This window comes from Lithobates pipiens, unplaced genomic scaffold (genome assembly GCF_037356315.1).
Source record: "Lithobates pipiens isolate NorthernLeopardFrog02 unplaced genomic scaffold, aLitPip1_a1.2 Scaffold_8, whole genome shotgun sequence".
In the NCBI taxonomy this organism is placed as follows: Eukaryota; Metazoa; Chordata; class Amphibia; order Anura; family Ranidae; genus Lithobates; species Lithobates pipiens.
In genome coordinates this window covers 105,500,681-105,524,973 of record NW_027507903.1, presented here as the reverse complement: position 1 = coordinate 105,524,973, position 24,293 = coordinate 105,500,681, and the positions used below count along the sequence as shown (strand labels likewise).

At 48.0% G+C, this 24,293-nt stretch overlaps 1 protein-coding gene across 1 annotated transcript in view; it reads left to right on the top strand.

Annotated features, from left to right (window-relative positions):
- Positions 1-24,293, top strand: part of TERB2 (telomere repeat binding bouquet formation protein 2) — a 61,491-nt gene that overhangs the window by 8,249 nt on the left and 28,949 nt on the right. The window contains exons 3-4 of the mRNA XM_077471325.1: positions 4,721-4,860; positions 4,936-4,997. Of these exons, the coding sequence (XP_077327451.1) occupies positions 4,721-4,860; positions 4,936-4,997 (202 nt within the window). The remainder of the gene's footprint in view (positions 1-4,720; positions 4,861-4,935; positions 4,998-24,293) is intronic.

Genomic DNA, 24,293 nt, shown 5'->3' with positions numbered 1-24,293 from the left:
GAAAAAAATCCCAAGCTTTGAACATCTCACAGAGCACTGTTCAATCCATAATCTGAAAATGGCTACTAGGTATTGAATTTTCTTTTTCTAGTCCCATCGTACGTGTTGTACGTCACCGCGTTCTTGGCGGTCGGAATTTCGTGTGAACGTGTGTAGGCAAGACAGTTTGAGTGGAATTCCGTCGGGAAAACCATCAGAGCTTTTTCCGACGAGAATTCTGATCGTGCGTACGTGGCATTAGTCGTGCCCTCCACAAATCTGGTCTTTATAGAAGAGTGGCAAGAAGAAAGCCATTGTTGAAAGAAAGCCATAAGAAGTTCTGTTTGCAGTTTGCAGGAAGTCATGTGGGGGACACAGCAAACATGTGGAAGAAGGTGCTCTGGTCAGACAGACTAAAATTGAACTTTTTGACCTAAAATCAAAACGCTATGTGTGGTGGAAAACTAACCCTGTACATCATCCTTAACACACCATCCCCACCTTGAAAAACATGGTGGTGGCAGCATCATGTTGTGGGGATACTTTTCTTCAGCAGAGACAGGAAAGCTGGTTAGAGTTGATGGGAAGATGGATGGAGCCAAATACAGGGAAATCTTAGAAGAAAATCTGTTAGATTCTACAAAAGACTTGAGACTGGGGTGGAGATTCACCTTCCAGCAGGACAACAACCATAAACATACTAAACATACCCTAAACTTTTTTTCTAATGCCCACCTAACCTCCTGCCCCTTGGACCCTGCCTGTTCCTTCTCAAATACTACGGTCACCATCTGACTCAATCCTACACTGCTTATCTCATATCTTAAACCTTTTACTCTCTGACATCTTCCCCAACCCTCTAAAACAGGGGTGCCCAACCTTTTAAAGAGCGAGGGCCATTTAAGCAACTTAGTAACCAGTCACGGGCCACAATGAGTGGAGCAGACGGATGACAGGTCCATGTCCACCCTGCATATGCACATACATATGACATGGCTCACTCTACTCTGTGGGCCCTCATATCTGATCTGCCATGATGGAATGGGATGGATCCCCCTTCTGTTTTTTTTAGTGGATCAGATTGGAGGTAGGTGGGTGTATACAACCACAAGTGCGTTTACATCTGTGGCTCAATAGAGGTGAACGGAGGGTCCGATTGGTGCAGTGCAGTACACCTATGGCTTTCCTGCAGGTGTGGTGCACTTTCTGAAAGCGCACCAAACCCACAGCCGATAACAGAAGTTTATGGCTCAGTGCAGGTTACCCACAGGTGTTCTGCGCTGCACCTGTGGATCAGTTTAAAAGCAGCACAGTAACCACTGCAGAAGGGATATGCCCATATATACACTGTGATTTTAGTAATAAACTTACCTTTAATAACAATCTTCCATTCAGGTATCGCCGGCTGTTGCTGTCCCAGGCAGAGTGCATTTGGTATCACTATACAGGAAGCATTGGTTTATGTAGCTCTGTAGTCACTTGCTTTCTCTACCGGCAGCTTCATTAACAACACTGATGCTCTGGGATGGCGGGTCGGCAACCCACAATTTGGGCTTGCCAACCCACCATTCCAGAGCAGGAGGTCACGGGCCACATCAGAGGGCTCCGCGGGCCACTAGTTGGGCACCCCTGCTCTAAAACATGCCCTAGTCACTCCCATACCAAAAAAGGCCTCGGACCCCCCCAATCTTAACAAATTAAGACCCATCTCTTTACTCCCTTTTGCCTCCAAACTCCTTGAATGTTTAGTCTACAACTGACTGAGTGACCACCTCATTGAGAATAACTTTCTTGATCCCCTTCAGTCTGGATTTCGCCCACAGCACTCCACAGAAACTGTCCTCCTAAAACTCACAAACTACTTACTAACAGCCAAAACCAATGGTCATTATTCCATACTCTTACTCTTGGACCTTTCTGCTGCCTTTGATACAGTTGACAACCCCCTCCTCCTCAAAAAAACTAAATTTGCTTGGTCTCCATGGCTGCACTCTCCCTTAGTTCGAATCTTACCTATCTCATCGCACCTTCAGTGTCACTTACAACTCCACTTCCTCTTCTCCAACTCCTCTTTCCGTTGGGGTCCCCCAAGGTTCTGTCCTTGGACGTCTACTATTCTCGATCTACACATCCTCCCTGGGTCAGCTGATAGCCTGCCATGGCTTTCACTACCATTTATATGCTGATGACACCCAAATCTATCTCTCTGCCCCTCAGTTCACCCCATCAATCTCCTCACGCATCATTAATATACTAACAGACATATCAGCCTGGATGTCAAACCACTTCCTCAAACTTAATCTATGTAAAACCGAGCTCTTAATATTTCCTTTCCCAAGTGCCCCTTCTCCTAACTTCTTTGTCATGATGACTGGAACATCTATCAGGCCGTCCCCACATGCCAGGGTGCTAGGGTTAACCTTAGACTCTGAACTGTCCTTTCAGGTCCACATACAATCCCTGTCCAAATCATGCTGCCATAGCCTCCACAACATTTCCAGAATAAGCCCCTTTTTAACTAATGACACCACCAAGCTTCTAATTCACTCCCTGGTAATCTCTCACCTAGACTACTGCAAATCCTTCCTCATTGGATTACCTGTACATAGATCTCCCCTTCAGTCCATAATGAATGCTGCTGCAAGACTCATTCACCTTACCAACCATTCAGTGTCCTCCACCCCTCTGTGCTAATCCCTCCACTGGCTTCCACTCACCCAACAAATAAAATTCAAAGTACTAACAATAATTTACAAAGCCATCCATAACTCTTCCCCCAGCTACATCACTAACCTAGTCCCAAAATACCAACCATGCCACTCTTCGGTCATACCAAGACCTCCTGCTCTCTAGCTCCCTTGTCACCTCCTCCCATGCTCGCCTGCAGGATTCCTCCAGAGCTTCTCCCATCCTTTGGAACTCCCTACCCCAATCTGTCCGACTGTCCCCTAATCTATCCATCTTTAGGCAATCCCTGAAAACCCTTCTCTTCAAAGAAGCCTATCCTGCTTCTAGCTAGCACCGTTTTACTTCCTCCATCAGCTCATCCCCCCCCCCCCCCCCCACAGCTATTACCTTTTGTATCAATTGACTCTTCCTTTTTAGAGCGCTGTGCAAACTGTTAACGCTATATAAAACCTGTATTATAATAATAATAAACATACTGTACAGCCAGAGTTTACTGTAGATCAAAGCATATTCAGGTGTTAGAATGTCCCAGTCAAAGTCCAGACCTAAGTCCAATTGAGAATCTGTGGCAAGACTTAATTGCTATTCGCAGTCACCCTCCATCCAATCTGACAGAGCTTGAGTTATATTTCAAAGAAGAATGGGCTAAAATTTCACACTCTAGATGTGCAAAGCTGGTGGAGACATCCCCAAAAAGACTTGCAGCTGTAATTGCAGTGAAAGGTGGTTCTACAAAGCATTGACTCAGGGGGGTTGATTACAAATACATGCCACACTTTTCACATACTTATTTGTAAAAAAAAAAAAAAAAAAAAAAAATGAAAACCATTTATCATTTTCCTTCTACTTCACAATTATGTGCAGCTTTGTGTTGGTCTATCACATAGAAAATTGAGTACTGTCCATGATACTTTTTTTATTTGCACTAACATACAATTTTTCAGGACAAGCTTTTGGGGTATGTCCCCTTCTTCAAGGTCCAAGCAGTACTGCTTGGACTTTGAAGGAGACATACCCCGAAAGCTTGTCCTGAAAAATTGTATGTGCAAATAAAAAAAGTATCAGACAGTACTCAATTTTCTCTGTCACAATTGTACTAATATGACTACAATCACATTAAGGCCGGGTTCACACCACAGCGATGCGGGAACGCCGCTAATCCGCGGCGTTTTCCCGCATCGCATTACTCCCGCCGGCAGTTCACACTGCCCTATGCGAACGGCTGGGAGCGTCAATGATATGTTAATGACACCCCCAGATCCGTCCGCATATCGCAGTGCGATCTGCCGACTCGCACAGGAATCGGATCGCATGGTGTGAACACCTATGCGATCCGATTCTGTTGCGGACCAAAAAAAGGGTCCCGTGCGAGTTTGCTGCGGGAGCGATGCGAATTCAGCCATACTATCTGTATGGCTGAACTCGCATCGCTACGGAGATTGGATGTGATTTGCACTGCAGTGCGGTGCGAATCACATCCGGATCTCCCCCCGCAGCAGTGTGAACCCGGCCTTAGTCTATCACATAAAATCCATTTAAGTTTTTTGGTTGTAACATGACGGAAGGAAGATTTCCAAGTCTTGACCTGTAGAATTTGGGGATCCATCTAGCGGAACAGATGTCCATCAGGTGTAAGTGAATAGGCGGTCCATTTACATCTGACAGACCATAGAGGAGAGTGGGCTGTGTCTGTGTTCGCTGTATAAGCGGACCAGCAATCCGCCTGCTCAGCAGGAATCAGTAGGAAGGATTTCCTGCTGAGCAGGCAAGCTACTGGCGGAGTCTGCCCCATGTAAAAAGGGGTCTTGGGGGAGAGGGCAATTTTTCTAATGGCAGCCGCAAGGAAATCAGATTACCTCATTTCCGTTTTTGACATCGGGTCTAGCAGGCATCTTACAGAGCCTCTCACTGCTTATGTGATCTGTGATGTGTCTGTGTATTTTTAAGCCTGAATGTGGTAAATACTGTTAAAGATGCTTGTACAATAACATGAGTTACTATATTCCTTTAATTTGCTGATATGGTGCTAATATGTGGGACATATTTATTTCAGGATATATAACAGTCTGGATTATGTTGAAAACAAGGCTACTGTCTTCCATGCCAGCTTCCTAAAAACAAGCGCCAGATCTAAAGCTAACAATGCGATGGGCCTTGGACATTTTATCCTCCCCCCAGCTTGTCTTCACGAAGGTTGGTATACATGTGCGTGGTTTATAAATCTGTCTAAAAATATTATTCACACTATCTTATTTTTGTATGTAAAAGAAATCAGAAGAGAAATTGGCAGCTTTATCTGGGAACAGGATGACACACTACAGAAGAAGCAGGTCAGTACAAAATAAGAGTCTTAACCACTTGCTTACTGGGCACTTAAACACCTTCCTGACCAGACCAATTTTCAGCTTTTGGTGCTCTCACACTTTGAATGACAATTACTCAGTCATGCAACACTGTACCCAAATGAATTTTGTGTCCTTTTTTCCCACAAATAGAGCTTTCTTTTGGTGGTATTTGATCACCTCTGGGGTTTTATTTTTTGCGCTATAAATGAAAAAAGACCGAAAAGTTTGAAAAAAAACGCATATTTCTTTGTTTCTGTGACAGAATTGTGCAAATTATTAATTTTTCTTCATAAATTTTGGCCACAATTTATACTGCTACATATCTTTGGTAAAAATAACCCAAATTAGTGGATATTATTTGGTCTTTGTGAAAGTTATAAAGTCTACAAGCTGTGGTGCGAATCGCACAAAATTGATCACATCTGATGTACTGGTGGACTATCTCGCTTCTTGTGACCCGAACAAGTCAGGAAAGTACAAATACCCCCCAAATGACCCCTTTTTGGAAAGTAGACATTCCAAGGTATTTAGTAAGAGGCATGGTGAGCTTTTTGATGTTGTCATTTTTTTCCCACAATTCTTTGCAAAATTAAGATTTTTCATTTTTTTCTCCACAAAATTGTCATTGTAATAGGTTATTTCTCTCACATGGCATGTGTATACCACAAATGACACCCCCAAAAAAATTCTGCTACTCCTCCTGAGTATTACAATACCACATGTGTGTGACTTTTTCACAGCCTGGCCACATAGAGAGGCCCAACATGCAGGGAGCGCCATCACGTGTTCTAGGAGCATAAATTACACATCTAACTTGTTGACTACTTATTACACTTTTGAAATACCAGGACAATGACACGTGACACTGATGACAGATGGCACTGATACGTGGCAATGATGACACTTATACGTGGCACTGATGACACGTGGCACTGATGACAGATGGCATTAATATGTGGCACTGATGACAGATGACACTAATATGTGGCACTGATGACACGTGGCACTAATACGTGGCACTGATGACACGTGGCACTGACACGTGGCACTAATACGTGGCACTAATACGTGCCACCGATGACAGATGGCACTAATACGTGGCACTGATGACGCGTGACACTGATGACAAATGGCACTGATAAGTGGCATTGATGACACGTGACACTGACAACAGATGGCACGTGACACTGACAGGTGGCACTGATGACAAATGGCACTGATGACAGATGGCACTAATACGGGGCACTGATGACAGATGGCACTATTTGGCACTGATGACAGATGCCATTTATACGTGGCACTGATGACAGATGGCACTGGGGACAAATGGCACTGACAACAGGTAGCACTGGGGGCAGGTGGCACTGGGGTGGGGTGGATTGCACTGGGGTGGATGGCACTGGGGCAGGATGGCACTGGGGGAGGATGGCACTGGGGGAGGATGGCACTTTTTTTTTACACTTTTTTTTTTTTCCTCTGTGCACTGACGGCTGCTGCAGCCGTTCATCTCTCCCCTCTCACACGCTGTCTGTGTGAGGAGGAAGAGCGGCGCTGAGAGATGATCTCATATGTTTACATATGAGATCATCTCCCATTGGACACGCCGATCATGCTGTAACTGGCCGCTGTGATTGGCCGTTTACAGCGATCTGTGTTTGCCTGTCCCCGGGGGACACGGCGAACACAGAACTTCCGCGATGCGCGCCTGCGGCGGCGCGCATTGCGGAAGTAAACAATAGGACGTCCAGGGACGGCCAATTGCAGGAAAGCGCCTGCTCTAAGGCCGTAAATCGGCTATAGGGCGGGCGCGAGGTGGTTAAAGTGGATGTAAACCCAAATTTTTGTTTATTTTTTTATTTTATGTCATAATGTAGAGTATAAGATTTCCTATCATTTGAGTCTTGCCACAAAGAGTTATTCCATCTCTGAGCAATCATCTTTATTTTGTTCAGTGATATAAATCTTGACAAACAGAAAAACTTTGTCAAATCCTCCCCCTTGCTGCGAGTGACAGGTGATTTACATATCTCGTGCACTAGCCCAAGAGACATGCATTATTTTTTAATTCGGTTTTTCGGGTCTTATAGCAGACAGTGGGGAGACATTTGACAGGTAGGGATACATGCAGCAGGCATGTATATCCTTATAAATAACCCCTATGGCAGTAGTTTAGAAAGGATGGCATTGGGTTTACATACACTCTAAGCTGGCCATTCACTGAGCAAGCTTTGACTTGTTTCTAATGAAATGGCTGATATTTGAGTAGTGAGTATCCCTGTTGGCATGCTGTAGCACAAAAATTGTTGAGCCACCATTTTTTTTACATTCTTTATATGAACATTTTTTTACATATAATGTGCCAGGAAAAAAATATACAAACAATAATGAGTACATCATGATCAGGCAAATGCATAAAATGTACCATGTATAAACAGGGAATTGTAAAGAATGGGTTTCCATACAATGCACGTTTATTGCAGAATAGATAACATGTCCCTTTAAAAAAAAAAAAAAACTGCCTGCTTGCACATTTTTAAGGGACTCTTCTAAAAAGTAGTAATATGATTTACTACTTCTTTCTACTATTAGAAGCTACTCCTGCACACTTATCAAGCATGGCTGTGTGCTTTATACATTTCCTTTGCACTTTGCTTGTCTAGTTCCATTGAAGCATATGCTCTATTAATTTTTATTGAATTGGGAGAAAAAACTAGGGTTGCACTGATACTTTTTTTCAAGTAATCACCGGTACCGATAATCGATACACTTTTTTTTTTAATGTTGTCTGACAGTGGCACTAACATGCAGCACTGATACTTACCTGTGATTTAGACCCGGCTTGTCTGTGACCTACCTGTTATCTGCCTGCACCCGACCCCGGCCTGTCTGTGACTACTCTCCTGCCTGCTCCCTTGTACCTTGCTGCCAGCCCGATACCTGACCTTGGCCTGTCTGAATACTCTCCTGCCTGCTCCCTTGTACCTCGCTTCCAGCCTGATACCTGACCTGGCCTGTTTGACGATCCAGTTTGCTGAGCTGATCCTACCTGCCAAGCTGTTCCAGTCTGCTAAGCTGATCCTACCTGCCAAGCTGTTCCAGTCTGCCAAGCTGTTCCAGTCTACTAAAGCTGATCCAGGTTGCTGAGCTTATCCAGGTTGCTGAGCTTATCCAGGTTGCTGAGCTTATACAGTCTGCTGAGTTGATCATTAGTGATGGACGAACTTCCGACGGGACGTTTCGCGAACGCGGACCGCGAACGCGGACCGCGAACGCGGACCGCGAACGCGGACCGCGAACGCGGCTGATCGTTCACGAACCGTAACGTTCGCGGCGGGCCCCATTGACTTCAATGGGAGGCGAACTTTGCAAACCTACAGGTCAAATTTGCAGCCACAAAATAATTACTAGATGTGCAAACATAGTCCCACCACATGGCCAATGACATAACACATGTATGAGGTGAATCTGGGATCGACAACTACAAGCATTCTTTTTTTATATGTGAAATTGTTGTGACAATTCAGGACTGTGGAGCGCATGAAGACAATGGAGGAGAGGGAAGGTCAGGGTAGGCAAAGAAGAGGGTGCAGGAGATGATGACCAGCAGCGTGACATAGAGCAATGACACCAGCACCGTGATAGAGAGCACTGACATCAGCAGCATGACATACAGCAATGACACCTGCACCAAGATAGAGTGATCTGACACCAGCACCGTGATAGAGAGCACTGACATCAGCAGCGTGACATACAGCACTGACACCAGCACCGTGATATACAGCACTGACACCAGCACCGTGATAGAGAGCACCGACATCAGCAGCGTGACATACAGCAATGACACCTGCATCGTGATAGAGTGATCTGACACCAGCACCGTGATAGAGAGCACTGACATCAGCAGCGTGACATACAGCAATGACACCTGCACCGTGATAGAGAGCACTGACACCAGCACCGTGATAGAGAGCACTGACACCAGCACCGTGATAGAGAGCACTGACACCAGCACCGTGATAGAGAGCACCGACATCAGCAGCGTGACATACAGCAATGACACCTGCATCGTGATAGAGTGATCTGACACCAGCACCGTGATAGAGAGCACTGACATCAGCAGCGTGACATACAGCAATGACACCTGCACCGTGATAGAGTGATCTGACATCAGCACTGTGATAGAGAGCACTGACACCAGCAGCGTGACATACAGCACTGACACCAGCACCGTGATATACAGCACTGACCCCAGCACCGTGATAGAGAGCACTGACATCAGCAGCGTGACATACAGCAATGACACCTGCACCGTGATAGAGTGATCTGACACCAGCACCGTGATAGAGAGCACTGACATCAGCAGCGTGACATACAGCAATGACACCTGCACCATGATAGAGTGATCTGACACTAGCACCGTGACATACAGCACTGACATCAGCAGCGTGACATACAGCACTGACACCAGCACCGTGATATACAGCACTGACACCAGCACCGTGATATACAGCACTGACACCAGCACCGTGATAGAGAGCACTGACACCAGCACTGTGATATACAGCAATGACACCAGCACCGTGATAGAGAGCACTGACATCAGCAGCGTGACATAAAGCAATGACACCAGCACTGTGATATACAGCCCTGACACCAGCACCGTGATATACAGCACTGACACCAGCACCGTGATATACAGCACTGACACCAGCACCATGATAGAGTGATCTGACACCAGCACCGTGATAGAGAGCACTGACATCAGCAGCGTGACATACAGCAATGACACCTGCACCGTGATAGAGTGATCTGACACCAGCACCGTGATAGAGAGCACTGACATCAGCAGCGTGACATAAAGCAATGACACCAGCACCGTGATATACAGCACTGACACCAGCACCGTGATAGAGAGCACTGACATCAGCAGCGTGACAAAGCAATGACACCAGCACCCTGATATACAGCACTGACACCAGCACCGTGATAGAGAGCACTGACATCAGCAGCGTGACAAAGCAATGACACCAGCACCCTGATATACAGCAATGACACCAGCACCGTGATAGAGAGCACTGACATCAGCAGCGTGACATAAAGCAATGACACCAGCACCGTGATATACAGCACTGACACCAGCACCGTGATAGAGAGCACTGACATCAGCAGCGTGACAAAGCAATGACACCAGCACCCTGATATACAGCACTGACACCAGCACCGTGATAGAGAGCACCGACATCAGCAGCGTGACATACAGCAATGACACCTGCATCGTGATAGAGTGATCTGACACCAGCACCGTGATAGAGAGCACTGACACCAGCACCGTGATATACAGCACTGACACCAGCACCGTGATAGAGAGCACCGACATCAGCAGCGTGACATACAGCAATGACACCTGCATCGTGATAGAGTGATCTGACACCAGCACCGTGATAGAGAGCACTGACACCAGCACCGTGATATACAGCACTGACACCAGCACCGTGATAGAGAGCACTGACATCAGCAGCGTGACATACAGCAATGACACCTGCATCGTGATAGAGTGATCTGACACCAGCACCGTGATAGAGAGCACTAACATCAGCAGCGTGACATACAGCAATGACACCTGCACCGTGTTATACAGCACTGACACCAGCACCGTGATAGAGAGCACTGACACCAGCACTGTGATATACAGCAATGACACCTGCACCGTGATAGAGAGCACTGACATCAGCAGCGTAACAAAGCAATGACACCAGCACCGTGATATACAGCACTGACACCAGCACCGTGATATACAGCACTGACACCAGCACCGTGATAGAGGGCACTGACATCAGCAGCGTGACATACAGCAATGACACCTGCACCGTGATAGAGTGATCTGACACCAGCACCGTGATAGAGAGCCCTGACATCAGCAGCGCGACATAAAGCACTCACACCAGCACTGTGATATACAGCACTGACACCAGCACCGTGATATACAGCACTGACACCTGCACTGTAAGCATCCCCAGAAGGAAGTCAGCATAGCACAGGGATGGTGGGAGCCCCTCATAATGAGCATAGCACAGGGATGGTGGGAGCCCCTCATAATATGCACAGCAGAGGTACAGCCCCAGGAGGAAGTCAGCACAGCACAGGGATGGTGGGAGCCCCTCATAATAAGCAGCCCCAGGAGGAAGTCAGCACAGCACAGGGATGGTGGGAGCCCCTCATAATAAGAAGCCCCCGGAGGAAGGCAGCACAGCACAGGGATGGTGGGAGCCCCTCATAATAAGCAGCACCAGGAGGAAGTCAGCACAGCACAGGGATGGTGGGTGCCCCTCATAATAAGCAGCCCCAGGAGGAATTCAGCACAGCACAGGGATGGTGGGAGCCCCTCATAATAAGCAGCCCCAGGAGGAAGGCAGCACAGCACAGGGATGGTGGGAGCCCCTCATAATAAGCAGCCCCAGGAGGAAGTCAGCACAGCACAGGGATGGTGGGAGCCCCTCATAAGCTGCCCCAGTAGAAATATGACACCGCTCAACCTCTTAAAACAGGAGGGTACGGGCATATAGTATGGTGTACTTTTTTTGGACAAGGAAGTGAACCAAATGAAGAAAGAAGGTCTGTGTGCTCGATTAAAAAATTGTTTATAGACATATACATGGTCTACTGGTCACATGTGTTGAATTCCTCCGAGATCCATGCCTCATTCATTTTTAGAAATGTGAGGTAGTTAACACTGTCGTGAGCTAGGCGAGTACGCTTATCGGTCATGATCCCCCCTGCTGCGCTGAATGTCCTTTCGGACAGGACACTGGATGAGGGGCAAGCCAACAGTTGGATTGCAAATTGGGCAAGCTCTGGCCAGAGGTCAAGCCTGCCCACCCAGTAGTCCAGGGGTTCATTACTCCTCAGAGCGTTCACATCGGCCGTTAACCCGATGTAGTCGGACACCTGACGGTCTAGGCATTCCCTGATGCTGGATCCGGATGACACCTGTCGATTGGTTTGGCTGAATGAATGACCTCATATCCGAAGTCACCAACACATCTTCAAACCGGCCTCTTCTTGCAGGCGCTGTTGGATTGGTACCTGCAACTCCTTCTCTGGGAGTGGGAATTGCTCCTCTGCCAGTGCACGCAAAAGCAGAATGCAGCATTTCTCGAAGCAAGGCCTGGAAGTGCTCCATTCTGACAGCTCTCTGTGACGGCGATAACATTTCCGCCATTTTGTGTTTTTACCGGGGGTCTAAGTACGTTGCCACCCAGTACTGGTCCTTGACCCTTATGCTTTTTATACGGGGGTCCCTATTAAAACACTGGAGCATGAAGGCCCCCATTTGCACTAAACTGGAAGCGGTGTGGTGGCCTGGCTCCTGCTCATCATCCAGGATAATGTCGTCCTCTTCATTCTCCTCTCCCCTTCCCGGCACAACAACAGGGATCCCAGAAAGGTTTAAAGCATGCTCTTCTTGCTCCTCCTCATCCGCCCCGGCACCATCCTCCTCTGACTCCTCTTCAGACTCCTGTTGTTCACTTGTCTCAGATAGAGTAGCCCCCCCTGGGAATTCATCCAGCATTGCGACTTCCTCATCTTCCCGCTCCTGCTACTCCACAGCTTGATCAATGACACAACGCAATGCACGCTCCATAAAGAAGGCATAAGGTACCATGTCACTGATGGCGCCCTGGCTGCGACTGACCAGTTTGGTGATCTCCTCAAATGGCCGCAGAAGTCTGCATGCGTCGCGCATGAGCAGCCACTGGCGCGGTGAAAACAAAACCCAGCTCCCCAGAACCTGTTCTGCCGCAGAGTTCATACAGGTAGACGTTAACTGCACGTTTCTGCTGGAGCAGCCTATCAAGCATATAGAAGGTTGAGTTCCATTGCGTCGGGCAATCGCAAATAAGATGTCTGACCGGCAGATTGTGTCGCCGCTGAATGTCAGCAAGGCGAGCCATGGCCGTGTAAGATCTTCTGAAATGGGCCGAGATTTTCCTTGCCTACCGCAAGATATCCTGGACCCCAGGGTATTTGACAACGAATCGCTGCACGACCAAGTTTAAGACGTGTGCCATGCATGGCACGTGCGTGATTTTGCCCTGTTTCAATGCGCTAAGCAGATTGGCACCGTTGTCACACACCACTTTACCAACTGTCAAATTGAGCGGTGTTAGCCACTGATCTGCCTGTGAATGCAAAGCTGAAAGGAGTGCCGGGCCAGTGTGGCTCTTGGCTTCCAGGCACAACAGACGCAGTACGGCATGGCAACGTCTCACCTGGCATGTCGATTAGGTTCTGGGGAGCTTGGGCGGCGCAGCAAAAGAGACGCTAGCAGCGGAAAAGGAGGAGTCAGCCGAGGAGGAGAGGGAGGAGGATGGAGTAGGAGGAGGAGGAGAAGAAGAGCCAGGCCTGCATGCAATCTGTGGCGGTAAAACCAAATCTACACGGGTGCCACGGGTTACATGCTTGACGGCCGTCAGAAGGTTCACCCAGTGGGCAGTAAAAGTGATATACCTTCCCTGCCCGTGTTTGATAGACCACGTGTCTGTGGTCAGATGTAACTTGGCACCGACACTGTGTGCCAGAGATACATTTACTTGCCGCTGAACATGGCCATATAGCTCTGGGATGCCCTTCTCTGAGAAATACTTCCTTCCTGGGACCTTCCATTGTGGTGTTCCAATGGCCACAAATTTGCGAAAGGCCTCCGAGTCCACCAGTTTATATGGCAGTAGTTGGCGGGCTATGAGTTCTGACAAGCCAGCCGTCAACCGTTGGGAAAGAGGGTTATCCAGCGTCATCATTTTTTTTACGCTTGAACATTAGGCCCACGGAAGCCTGCCTTTTTGCAGAAAAACGTGAGCTTGGCGTGATGGAAGGTGGAGTGGAGGACAATTGTGAGGAGAGAGGAGAAGGAGAAGTAGAAGACGAGGCTGGACGGTGAGAGCCTGGAGTGTGGCTTTGTGTGTTCCGTTGCTCCCACTGGGCTCGGTGATGGCTGCTCATGTGCATTCTTAAGGCGGTCGTCCCTAGGTGAGTGTTGGGCTTACCGCGACTAATGCGTTGACTGCAAAGATTGCAGATGGCAACGCTATTGTCAGCAGCGGACACGTTAAAAAAAGCCCACACTGCAGAGCCATGTGCCGGTGTCCTGGGAGCGCCAGATGTGACCGTACATGGTCGATGACTCGCTCCTGATACATTAGCAGTCTGCTTTGTTCCTCCTGTGCAATGTAAGTTATTCCTGCTTCTCCTCCCTATCTGCTGGTCCATATCTCCCTCTGAACTCCCCTCCTCTTCCTCTCTTGTGGGCACCCACGTGACATCACTAGACACGTCATCATCGACGTCACCTTCCCCACCGCTATAAGTAGAGATCTCGGAGTAGGCAGCAACACCGGGGACCAACCTCCTCCTTGGGCTGATCTGGGTACTGTCGTCAGACTGCTGAGTGGCGGTTGTTGCTACCTCCTCTTCCTGATCCAATACCAAGAGTGGCTGCGCATCAGAAATGTCTTGATATGGATCGGAAAATAATTCCTGTGACTCAAGCGGAAGGTATGTGGTGGTGGTTGTGGTGGTGGTGGTGTTGGTGGTAGTGTCTTTGGGGGTGCACATAGCAGAGAGTGAAGAAGAGGGTGCAGATCGAGAGGATGAGGAGGGTGCAGAAGAGTAAGGCTGAGTGAGCCACTCAACCAAGTCTGGTGCGTCCTTTAAAGTAATTGAACGCACCTTCTACAACTTCCCACTTTGGCTCAAGCCTGTTGCTCCTGCCCTACCCCTACCACACCTGCGGAAGGGCCTGCCTCTTCCTCTGCCTGTCATTTTTTTAAATGACCCTGTGACAAAACTCTCAGTCCCTATACTGATAAAGGACTGCTGCAGTATAGGGCAGCAGTCAGCAGTAGTGCACCTCAACCCTATATATTGTGGACCTATACCAGTCCTTAAGGAATAGCAGACTGTACCTCACTCAACCCTATGTACTGTAGTACCCTATACCTTACCAGTCCTTATAAGGACCTTTGTGGAACTAGTAGGTTGTGAATGATTAGCAGACTGTACCTCAGTCCCTATACTGATAAAGGACTGCTGCAGCAGAAGAACAGCAGTCAGCAGTAGTGCCCCTCAACCCTATTTATTGTGGACCTATACCAGTCCTTAAGGAATAGCAGACTGTACCTCACTCAACCCTACGTACTGTAGTACCCTATACCTTACCAGTCCTTATAAGGACCTTTGTGGAACAAGTAGGTTGTGAATGATTAGCAGACTGTACCTCAGTCCCTATACTGATAAAGGACTACTGCAGCAGAAGGGCAGCAGTCAAGTATAATATTCTTTCTATATTTGGAAGAAAGAATATTATACGTGTACAAGCCTATTACCATACCAGTCCTGAAAAGAACCTTTGTGGACCTAATAGTAACAGCTACTGATTAAACTGACTGTCCCTCACTGCCTCACACACAGCTTCCTGCCTGTCCCTATTTAAACTGACAAAACACAGGCTGCTGGAACAATAACTTGAATAGCACTCAAAACTCTATCCTGTACTACTTTACCATACCAGTCCTGAAAAGGACTTTTGTGGACCTAATAGTAACAGCTAATGATTAAACTGACTGTCCCTGCAGCACACAGCGTCCTGCCCCTCTCTCTACACTGACAAAAGACAGGCTGCTGCAACAATCACTAGCACAGCAGTGCCTCAAACCTATATCCTGAACTACACCTAACACCTATACCAGTTCTGAAAAGAACTTTTGTGGACCAAATAGCTAGCGATTTGGGTCACTGCAGTCTCTCCCTGCTCCACACAGCAACCTCTCCCTATAGTGACATACGAAAGAATGTAAAATGGCCGCCAGATCGGGTCTATTTATAAGTTAGGGGGAATGTCCAAGTGTCCATGTGCTGTAATGTCTCAATTGGCTGTCCTGTACCCCATGATGGATGTGTCATCATAGGTCAAAGTTCTTTTACACAGTAAACACGCAAGTCCGCCGGGTGAACGGCGGCAATAGTCCGCCAATCGGGCGGACGGCAAACAGCTGAAATTCGCCGCAAAATGACCGCCGGGCGAACCGTTCGGCCATCCCTATTGATCATGTCGGCCAAGCTGTTCCTGTCTGCGGAGCTGACCCAGTCTGTTCATCGCTTCCGGTCTGTTGATCCTGCCAGTCACCCGTGCCCCTCCTTACTCCTGTGTCTCCTGTTACCTTACCAGGGAACTGGTAGTGGGAGCCGTAAGGGAGGCCTCCCTCTGCAATTTGGGCTCAAAACCATTAGGTACGTGACAGTAGCAGACAGCCATGTCTGAGCCCGAGCAGGGAGCCTCCGCTATTGGAAGAACTGTGTCAACACCTGGCAGGACTTACCGAGGCAGTTAAGAATCTCCAGCAAGGCTACACCCGGCTGGAAGAACGGGTGCTCGCCCTGTCCAACCCCTCCGGTACCCTGAGAGCCCCCCATCCATCCGCTCCTTCAGCCGAAGCAGGGCCGGCACCTACAGTTGTGATGCTCTCTCCGGAAACCTAGAGTTCCTACACCTGAGCAATTTTCTGGGGACCGCAGCAGCTTCAGGGCCTTCCGCAACTCCTGCGAATTGTATTTCATCCTTTAACCATGGACCTTTTCTTTGGAAGCCACCAAGGTGGGCTTTATGGTGTCCTTACTTACCGGGGACCCCCAGACTTGGGCTCACCGCCTCTTAGAACAGAAGGATGCAGCCTTAATCAATCTCACCACCTTCATTGACGCAATGGCTCAATTGTACAAAGACCCTCAACTCTCAGCGACTGCAGAAACCGCCTTGCGGACCCTCCAGCAGGGATATAGAGTGGTAGAGGACTATGTGGCTGAGTTCAGGCGATGGGGTGCGGATACGAACTGGAATGACGCTGCCCTTCGTCATCAGTTCCGCATGGGACTCTGATTCCCTGAAAGACAAACTCGCTAGAGTCGGTGTTCCACAGACTTCCCCTTGAGAGAGGGCAATGTCATGGAGATCCTGCCGGAAATCTGCACCCCAGGCCCTCTGGCTCGCGCACGTGGATGCCCGTGCGCGGGAGCATGCGCGCGAACCCCGTTGGCACCAGGCAGGCTATTTAAGCCTGTCTGTCACAGACGGTCCCTGCTGTCTGCTCTACAGTGTTGTGTGCCCGAGAACCTGATCTTAAGTACTTACCTGTGATTTAGATCCAGCTTGTCTGTGACCTACCTGTTATCTGCCTGCACCCGACCCCGGCCTGTCTGTTCATCCCTTCCGGTCTGTTGATCCTGCCAGGCACCCATGCCCCTCCTTATTTCTGTGTCTCCTGTTACCTTAGCCGTAAGGGAGGCCTCCCTCTGCAATTCGGGCTCAAAACCATTAGGTACGTGACACAGGGACCCGGAGAGAGGAGAACGCCGCTGAGAGGGAGGAGGACCCGGAGGAGGACACATGGGGACAGTCAGGGTGATTGGTGCAGTGGTGGGGGCAGTTAAAAGCACTGGTCTCTTTGTGTGGCTTTTAATAAAGCAGCCAACAGCCGCAGGAGGAAGAGGGGGAGAAGCGGCTGTCAGAAAAGCTATACAGGGAGATAGGTGTTTGTAACTGCCCCCACCGCCGCACTGATCACCTGTAAGGCTGCCCGGCCACTCCTGCTGAGCTTAAGGATGCCTGGTCCGATACAACAGGTATTGGCTCAAGCATCAGAGCATTTGCACGAGTACTGATACTCGTGCAAATGCTGGCTATTGGCATCGATACTAGTATCGGTATCAGTGCAACCCTAGAAAAAAACTGTCACATGATGAAATGCAGATCACATGACAGCACTCTCCTATTATCTGTAAGTATTCTTCACAGTATTATGGGGAGAACACACCGCAGGACATCTTTGGCTCCATTTTAAATGCAGCATAAAAAGATATACACTGGAATAAAGTAGAATGAAGGCGCTATGGGTTCTACCACTTTCTCTAATTCTAACACACAAAATGCTTAACACATACAGTGGCTGCAGCCTCCCCCATTGTCTGCAGCCCAGCCAGTAAAAATCAAGTGCAGGGCTGCCTACTCCTGTGCACTAACATTCCAAAGATTCAGGCTTTGCCTAAAAGAGTATTTCCATTTTTGCAGTCAAATTTGGATAACACCTTCTTTATATTGGTTACATGTTATCATTTGCATAGCTTAAATAAAAAAATAGATATTTATACTGCTTACCATTTTAGATGCTCTTGGTAGATCGCATTATCATTTTAAAACTAGATTTGAACACTGCTGGTCCTAACAAAGGGTTAAAGAATTAGAAGCTGGCCTTCTGTATTGTATGTTAATGAGAGGAGACTCAGCCTGTCCTAAGCCTTCCTATTGGGACTGACTGACTTAGACTTTGATTAGAAATGCCTGCAGCCATGAGGCCTTCACCGGAGAAACATCTAAGGTAAGAAATGTTAAACAAAATAAGTTATGCTGTGTGAATGGAAACATAACATATAAGGGGGTCTCAAATTTTACTGCAAACATTAAAATACACTTTAAATAGGATGTTACTTCTGCTATATGAGTGTATTATGAGTATATGAGTACTTAAGTCAAGCACTACTGGCTAGGCTGCAAAAGGTGCTGGAGGCTGCAGCATTTGGAGGTGGTAAGAACTGACCTGCAGAAAGGAGAGAGCATCCAGCTGTATGTTGTATTCCTCTTTTTGTGGGGGGTTATTAGAAATGCCCCTCCAAACATGATATTGTGCTAAACCTGTATGTAGGTAAAAAAAGAGAATCAGAACCTTCCCTAAGTGGAAGAGTAGGGTTCATAAAAAAAATAAAAAAAAGTTGTCAGGATAGGATTCCCTTTCTGGGAAATTAAATCTAAACAAAGAAATTGGGAGCAGAAGAACTACAGCAACCAGCATATATCATTAAGCATACGTATATAGATGCACACCAGTATATAAATAATACAAGCATTACATAAAAAGGTATTAATAACAGTACATACAACCAACGTAGAAACAGGTTTTATTGGCAAAGAGCCCAAGAAGAGTGTGCTGGTAGAATTGTGCACATACAGTATACCTGGGTATATATAGTTTTTAATAGAGATACAGTACCTACAAATAAATGTTGCAGCAAAGTCCAGTAACATGGGCCTCTGAGGATGATGCAGCGTCTGTGTCGGAGGCCTGAAGACAAGATCAGTGTGTCACAGGGGCAGGGCCGGTGCTACCACTAGGCAAACTAGGCAGCCGCCTAGGGCGCCCTCCTGCCTAGGGCGCCCTCCTGCCTAGGGTGCCCTATTGCCTTGGGTGCACTGCTGCCTAGGGCACCCAGCCACGGATGTTCATACTCTCTTCTCTCGGCAGCAAGCAACTAATTCTCAGTATCAGCAGACTACCGCTGCTCCGTTCGCACATATTGTCAGAGGCACAGCAGCAGCGGAGGACTGTATCTGTGTCCTAACTCCTGAATGAATGGAAGCAAACATTCATTGATGGGATCTGATAGGCTGCATTAATGGGTGCTGGTGAGACTGCATTGAGGGGCACTGGTAGGCTGCATTTGATGGGCGCTGGTAGGCTGCATTGATGGGCGCTGGTAGGCTGCATTGATGGGCGCTGGAGAGGCTGCATTTGATAGGCGCTGGAGAGGCTGCATTTGATGGGCGCTGGAGAGGCAGCTTTTGAAGGAGCACTTCATTCAAAAAAGCGGGGTTTACATGGGCAGGGAAAAGGGGGTAGAGTCAGGGGTGGAGCTAAGGGGAGGTGGCAAAATGAGGTCTCGCCTAGGGTGTCAAAAATCCTTGCACCAGCTCTGCACTGGGGTATCCTCCAACTGTTGTCTAACCAGCCTGGATTGAAGCTACAAACTGGCAGGAACTGTGGTATGGCGCTGGAACTCAGAGTCAGCTTATCTACTCTATGCTGTAGTCCCTCCCTAGTAGTGATGGGTCGATGGACGATGGGCCAAACACCCCTGAGTTTGGTTCGGCACCAGAACTCCTGAACAGAAAAAAGTTTGGACCAGAACCCTATTAAAGTCTATGGGACCCAAAAATCAAAAGTCTCCATATTTAAGGCCTATATGCAAGTTATTGGCCATTCAAAGCATATGGGGGCCAGGGAACTGACCTGGGGAACACATATCAATGTAAAAAAAAAACATAAAAAATATTGTTTTTAAATGTACTGTGATTTTAATGATGTTTAAAGTGAAACAATAAAAATGAAAAATTCCCTTAAATACAGTATAGTGCCTGGGGGGTCCCCTTAGTCTGCCTGCATGGTGGCCCATCTGTACCATGTGTAGCAAAGTCCCAGGCCTTCTTTGATCTAATGAGAACCTCCAGGGCCAGAGATAGCTGACATCCTTCCATATGTAGTGGGTTGTGAGGCATGGTGGGTACAGAGTAGTTAAAGTTATTAGGCACCAAATACTTCTTGAATGCAAAAGAGTTTATTTCACTTAAACTTTTTGGGGGTGAGAGGGTTAGGGCCAAGAAACCCTTAATTAGTTACAAGATTAATTGGCAGTCTCCAAGACTTCAATAGGAGGACAGCCATGCAGGGAAAGGCATCCAGCAAGACGCCACATCTGCATGTGCAGGAATGCTGTCTACTATTGCAAAAGTCTTTAACAGTTCCTAACTAGTGATGGCCGAACGGTTCGCCCGGCGGTCGTTTCGCGGCGAATTTCCGACTTTCGCCGTCCGCGGGTTCGAACGCCTTTTTCCGTCGTTCGCCCCGGCGGACTTACGTGTTTAATGTATACAAGAACTTTAACCTTTCGTGACACGTTTATCATGTGTTACAGGACAACCAATTGAGACATGACAGCTCATGGACACTTGGACATTCCCCCTAACCTATAAATACACCCGATCCGGTGGCCATTTTACATTCTTTCTTCTGTCACTGTAGGGAAAGGATCCTGTGTGGAGTAGGGACAGAGAAAACGCTAGCTATTTGGTACACAAAAGTTCTTTTCAGGACTGGTATAGGTGTTAGGTCAGCAGCCTGAGTTTCTTTTGTCAGTTTAGATAAAGGGACAGAGCGCTGTATGCTGCTATTTTAGGGACAGCTCAGCCAGATTAGTCTTTCTTCATCATCATCATCATCATCATCATTAGCTGTTACTATCAGGTCCACAAAAGAGCTATTCCAGCTAATCGTTCCAGCCTACTCTTTTTTGCCAATTTGTATAGGGACAGGCAGGAAGCAGTGTGTCAGGCAGTGAGGATAATTTTAAAGACTTGCTGTTACTATTAGTTCCACAAAGGTTCTTTTCAGGACTGGTATCAGTGGTACGGTAATAGGCTTGTACACGTATAATATTCTTTCTTCCAAATATAGAAAGAATATTATACTTGACTGCTGCCCTTCTGCTGCAGTCTGCTAATCATTCACAACTCACTTGTTCCACAAAGCTCTTTATCAGGACTGGTAACTTGGTCTGTCTAGGGTGCTACGGTACATAGGCTTGGGTGCGGTACAGTCTGCTGTTCTGTAAGGACCGCTATCGGTCCACAATACATAGGGTTGCCGTGCACTACTGCTGACCGCTGCCCTATACTGCAGCAGTCCTTCAGCGGTATAGGGACTGACGCACAGTCTGCTAAACACTAATACACAACCTGCTTGGTCCACAAAAGTTCTTATAAGGACTGGTAACTTGGTATAGGGTGCTACGGTACATAGGCCTGAGTGCGTTACAGTCTGCTGTTCTGTAAGGACCGCTATCGGTCCACAATACATAGGGTTGACGTGCACTACTGCTGACCGCTGCCCTATACTGCAGCAGTCCTTCAGCGGTATAGGGACTGACGCACAGTCTGCTAAACACTAACACACAACCTGCTTGGTCCACAAAAGTTTTTATAAGGACTGGTAACTTGGTATAGGGTGCTACGGTACATAGGCCTGAGTGCAGTACAGTCTGCTGTTCTGTAAGGACCGCTATCGGTCCACAATACATAGGGTTGCCGTGCACTACTGCTGACCGCTGCCCTATACTGCAGCAGTCCTTCAGCGGTATAGGGACTGACGCACAGTCTGCTAAACACTAATACACAACCTGCTTGGTCCACAAAAGTTCTTATAAGGACTGGTAACTTGGTATAGGGTGCTACGGTACATAGGCCTGAGTGCGTTACAGTCTGCTGTTCTGTAAGGACCGCTATCGGTCCACAATACATAGGGTTGACGTGCACTACTGCTGACCGCTGCCCTATACTGCAGCAGTCCTTCAGCGGTATAGGGACTGACGCACAGTCTGCTAAACACTAACACACAACCTGCTTGGTCCACAAAAGTTTTTATAAGGACTGGTAACTTGGTATAGGGTGCTACGGTACATAGGCCTGAGTGCAGTACAGTCTGCTGTTCTGTAAGGACTGCTATCGGTCCACAATACATAGGGTTGACGTGCACTACTGCTGACCGCTGCCCTATACTGCAGCAGTCCTTCAGCGGTATAGGGACTGACGCACAGTCTGCTAAACACTAATACACAACCTGCTTGGTCCACAAAAGTTCTTATAAGGACTGGTAACTTGGTATAGGGTGCTACGGTACATAGGCCTGAGTGCGTTACAGTCTGCTGTTCTGTAAGGACCGCTATCGGTCCACAATACATAGGGTTGACGTGCACTACTGCTGACCGCTGCCCTATACTGCAGCAGTCCTTCAGCGGTATAGGGACTGACGCACAGTCTGCTAAACACTAACACACAACCTGCTTGGTCCACAAAAGTTTTTATAAGGACTGGTAACTTGGTATAGGGTGCTACGGTACATAGGCCTGAGTGCAGTACAGTCTGCTGTTCTGTAAGGACTGCTATCGGTCCACAATACATAGGGTTGCCGTGCACTACTGCTGACCGCTGCCCTATACTGCAGCAGTCCTTCAGCGGTATAGGGACTGACGCACAGTCTGCTAAACACTAACACACAACCTGCTTGGTCCACAAAAGTTTTTATAAGGACTGGTAACTTGGTATAGGGTGCTACGGTACATAGGCCTGAGTGCGTTACAGTCTGCTGTTCTGTAAGGACCGCTATCGGTCCACAATACATAGGGTTGACGTGCACTACTGCTGACCGCTGCCCTATACTGCAGCAGTCCTTCAGCGGTATAGGGACTGACGCACAGTCTGCTAAACACTAACACACAACCTGCTTGGTCCACAAAAGTTTTTATAAGGACTGGTAACTTGGTATAGGGTGCTACGGTACATAGGCCTGAGTGCAGTACAGTCTGCTGTTCTGTAAGGACCGCTATCGGTCCACAATACATAGGGTTGACGTGCACTACTGCTGACCGCTGCCCTATACTGCAGCAGTCCTTCAGCGGTATAGGGACTAAGAGTTTTGTCACAGGGTGATTTAAAAAATGACAGGCAGAGGAAGAGGCAGGCCCTTCCGCAGGGGTGGTAGGGGTAGGGCAGGAGCAACAGCCTTGAGCCAAAGTGGGAAGTTGCAGAAGGTGCGTTCAATTACTTTAAAGGACGCACCAGACTTGGTTGAGTGGCTCACTCAGCCTTATTCTTCTGCACCCTCCTCATCCTCTCGATCTGCACCCTCTTCTTCACTCTCTGCTATGTGCACCCCCAAAGACACTACCACCAACAACACCACCACCACCACATACCTTCCGCTTGAGTGCAAATGGGGGCCTTCATGCTCCAGTGTTTTAATAGGGACCCCCGTATAAAAAGCATGAGGGTCAAGGACCAGTACTGGGTGGCAACGTACTTAGATCCCCGGTACAAACACAAAATGGCGGAAATGTTAGCGCCGTCGCAGAGGGCTGTCAGAATGCAGCACTTCCAGGCCTTGCTTCGAGAAATGCTGCATTCTGCTTTTGCGTGCGCTGGCAGAGGAGCAATTCCCACTCCCAGAGAAGGATTTGCGGGTACCAATCCAACAGCGCCTGCAAGAAGAGGCCGGTTTGAAGATGTGTTGGTGACTTCGGATATGAGGTCATTCTTTCAGCCGACCCATCGACAGGTGTCATCCGGATCCAGCATCAGGGAACGCCTAGACCGTCAGGTGTCCGACTACATTGGGTTAACGGCCGATGTGGACGCTCTGAGGAGTGATGAACCCCTAGACTACTGGGTGGGCAGGCTTGACCTCTGGCCAGAGCTTGCCCAATTTGCAATCGAACTGTTGGCTTGCCCCTCATCCAGTGTCCTGTCCGAAAGGACGTTCAGCGCAGCAGGGGGGATTGTGACCGATAAGCGTACTCGCCTAGCTCACCACAGTGTTAACTACCTCACATTTCTAAAAATGAATGAGG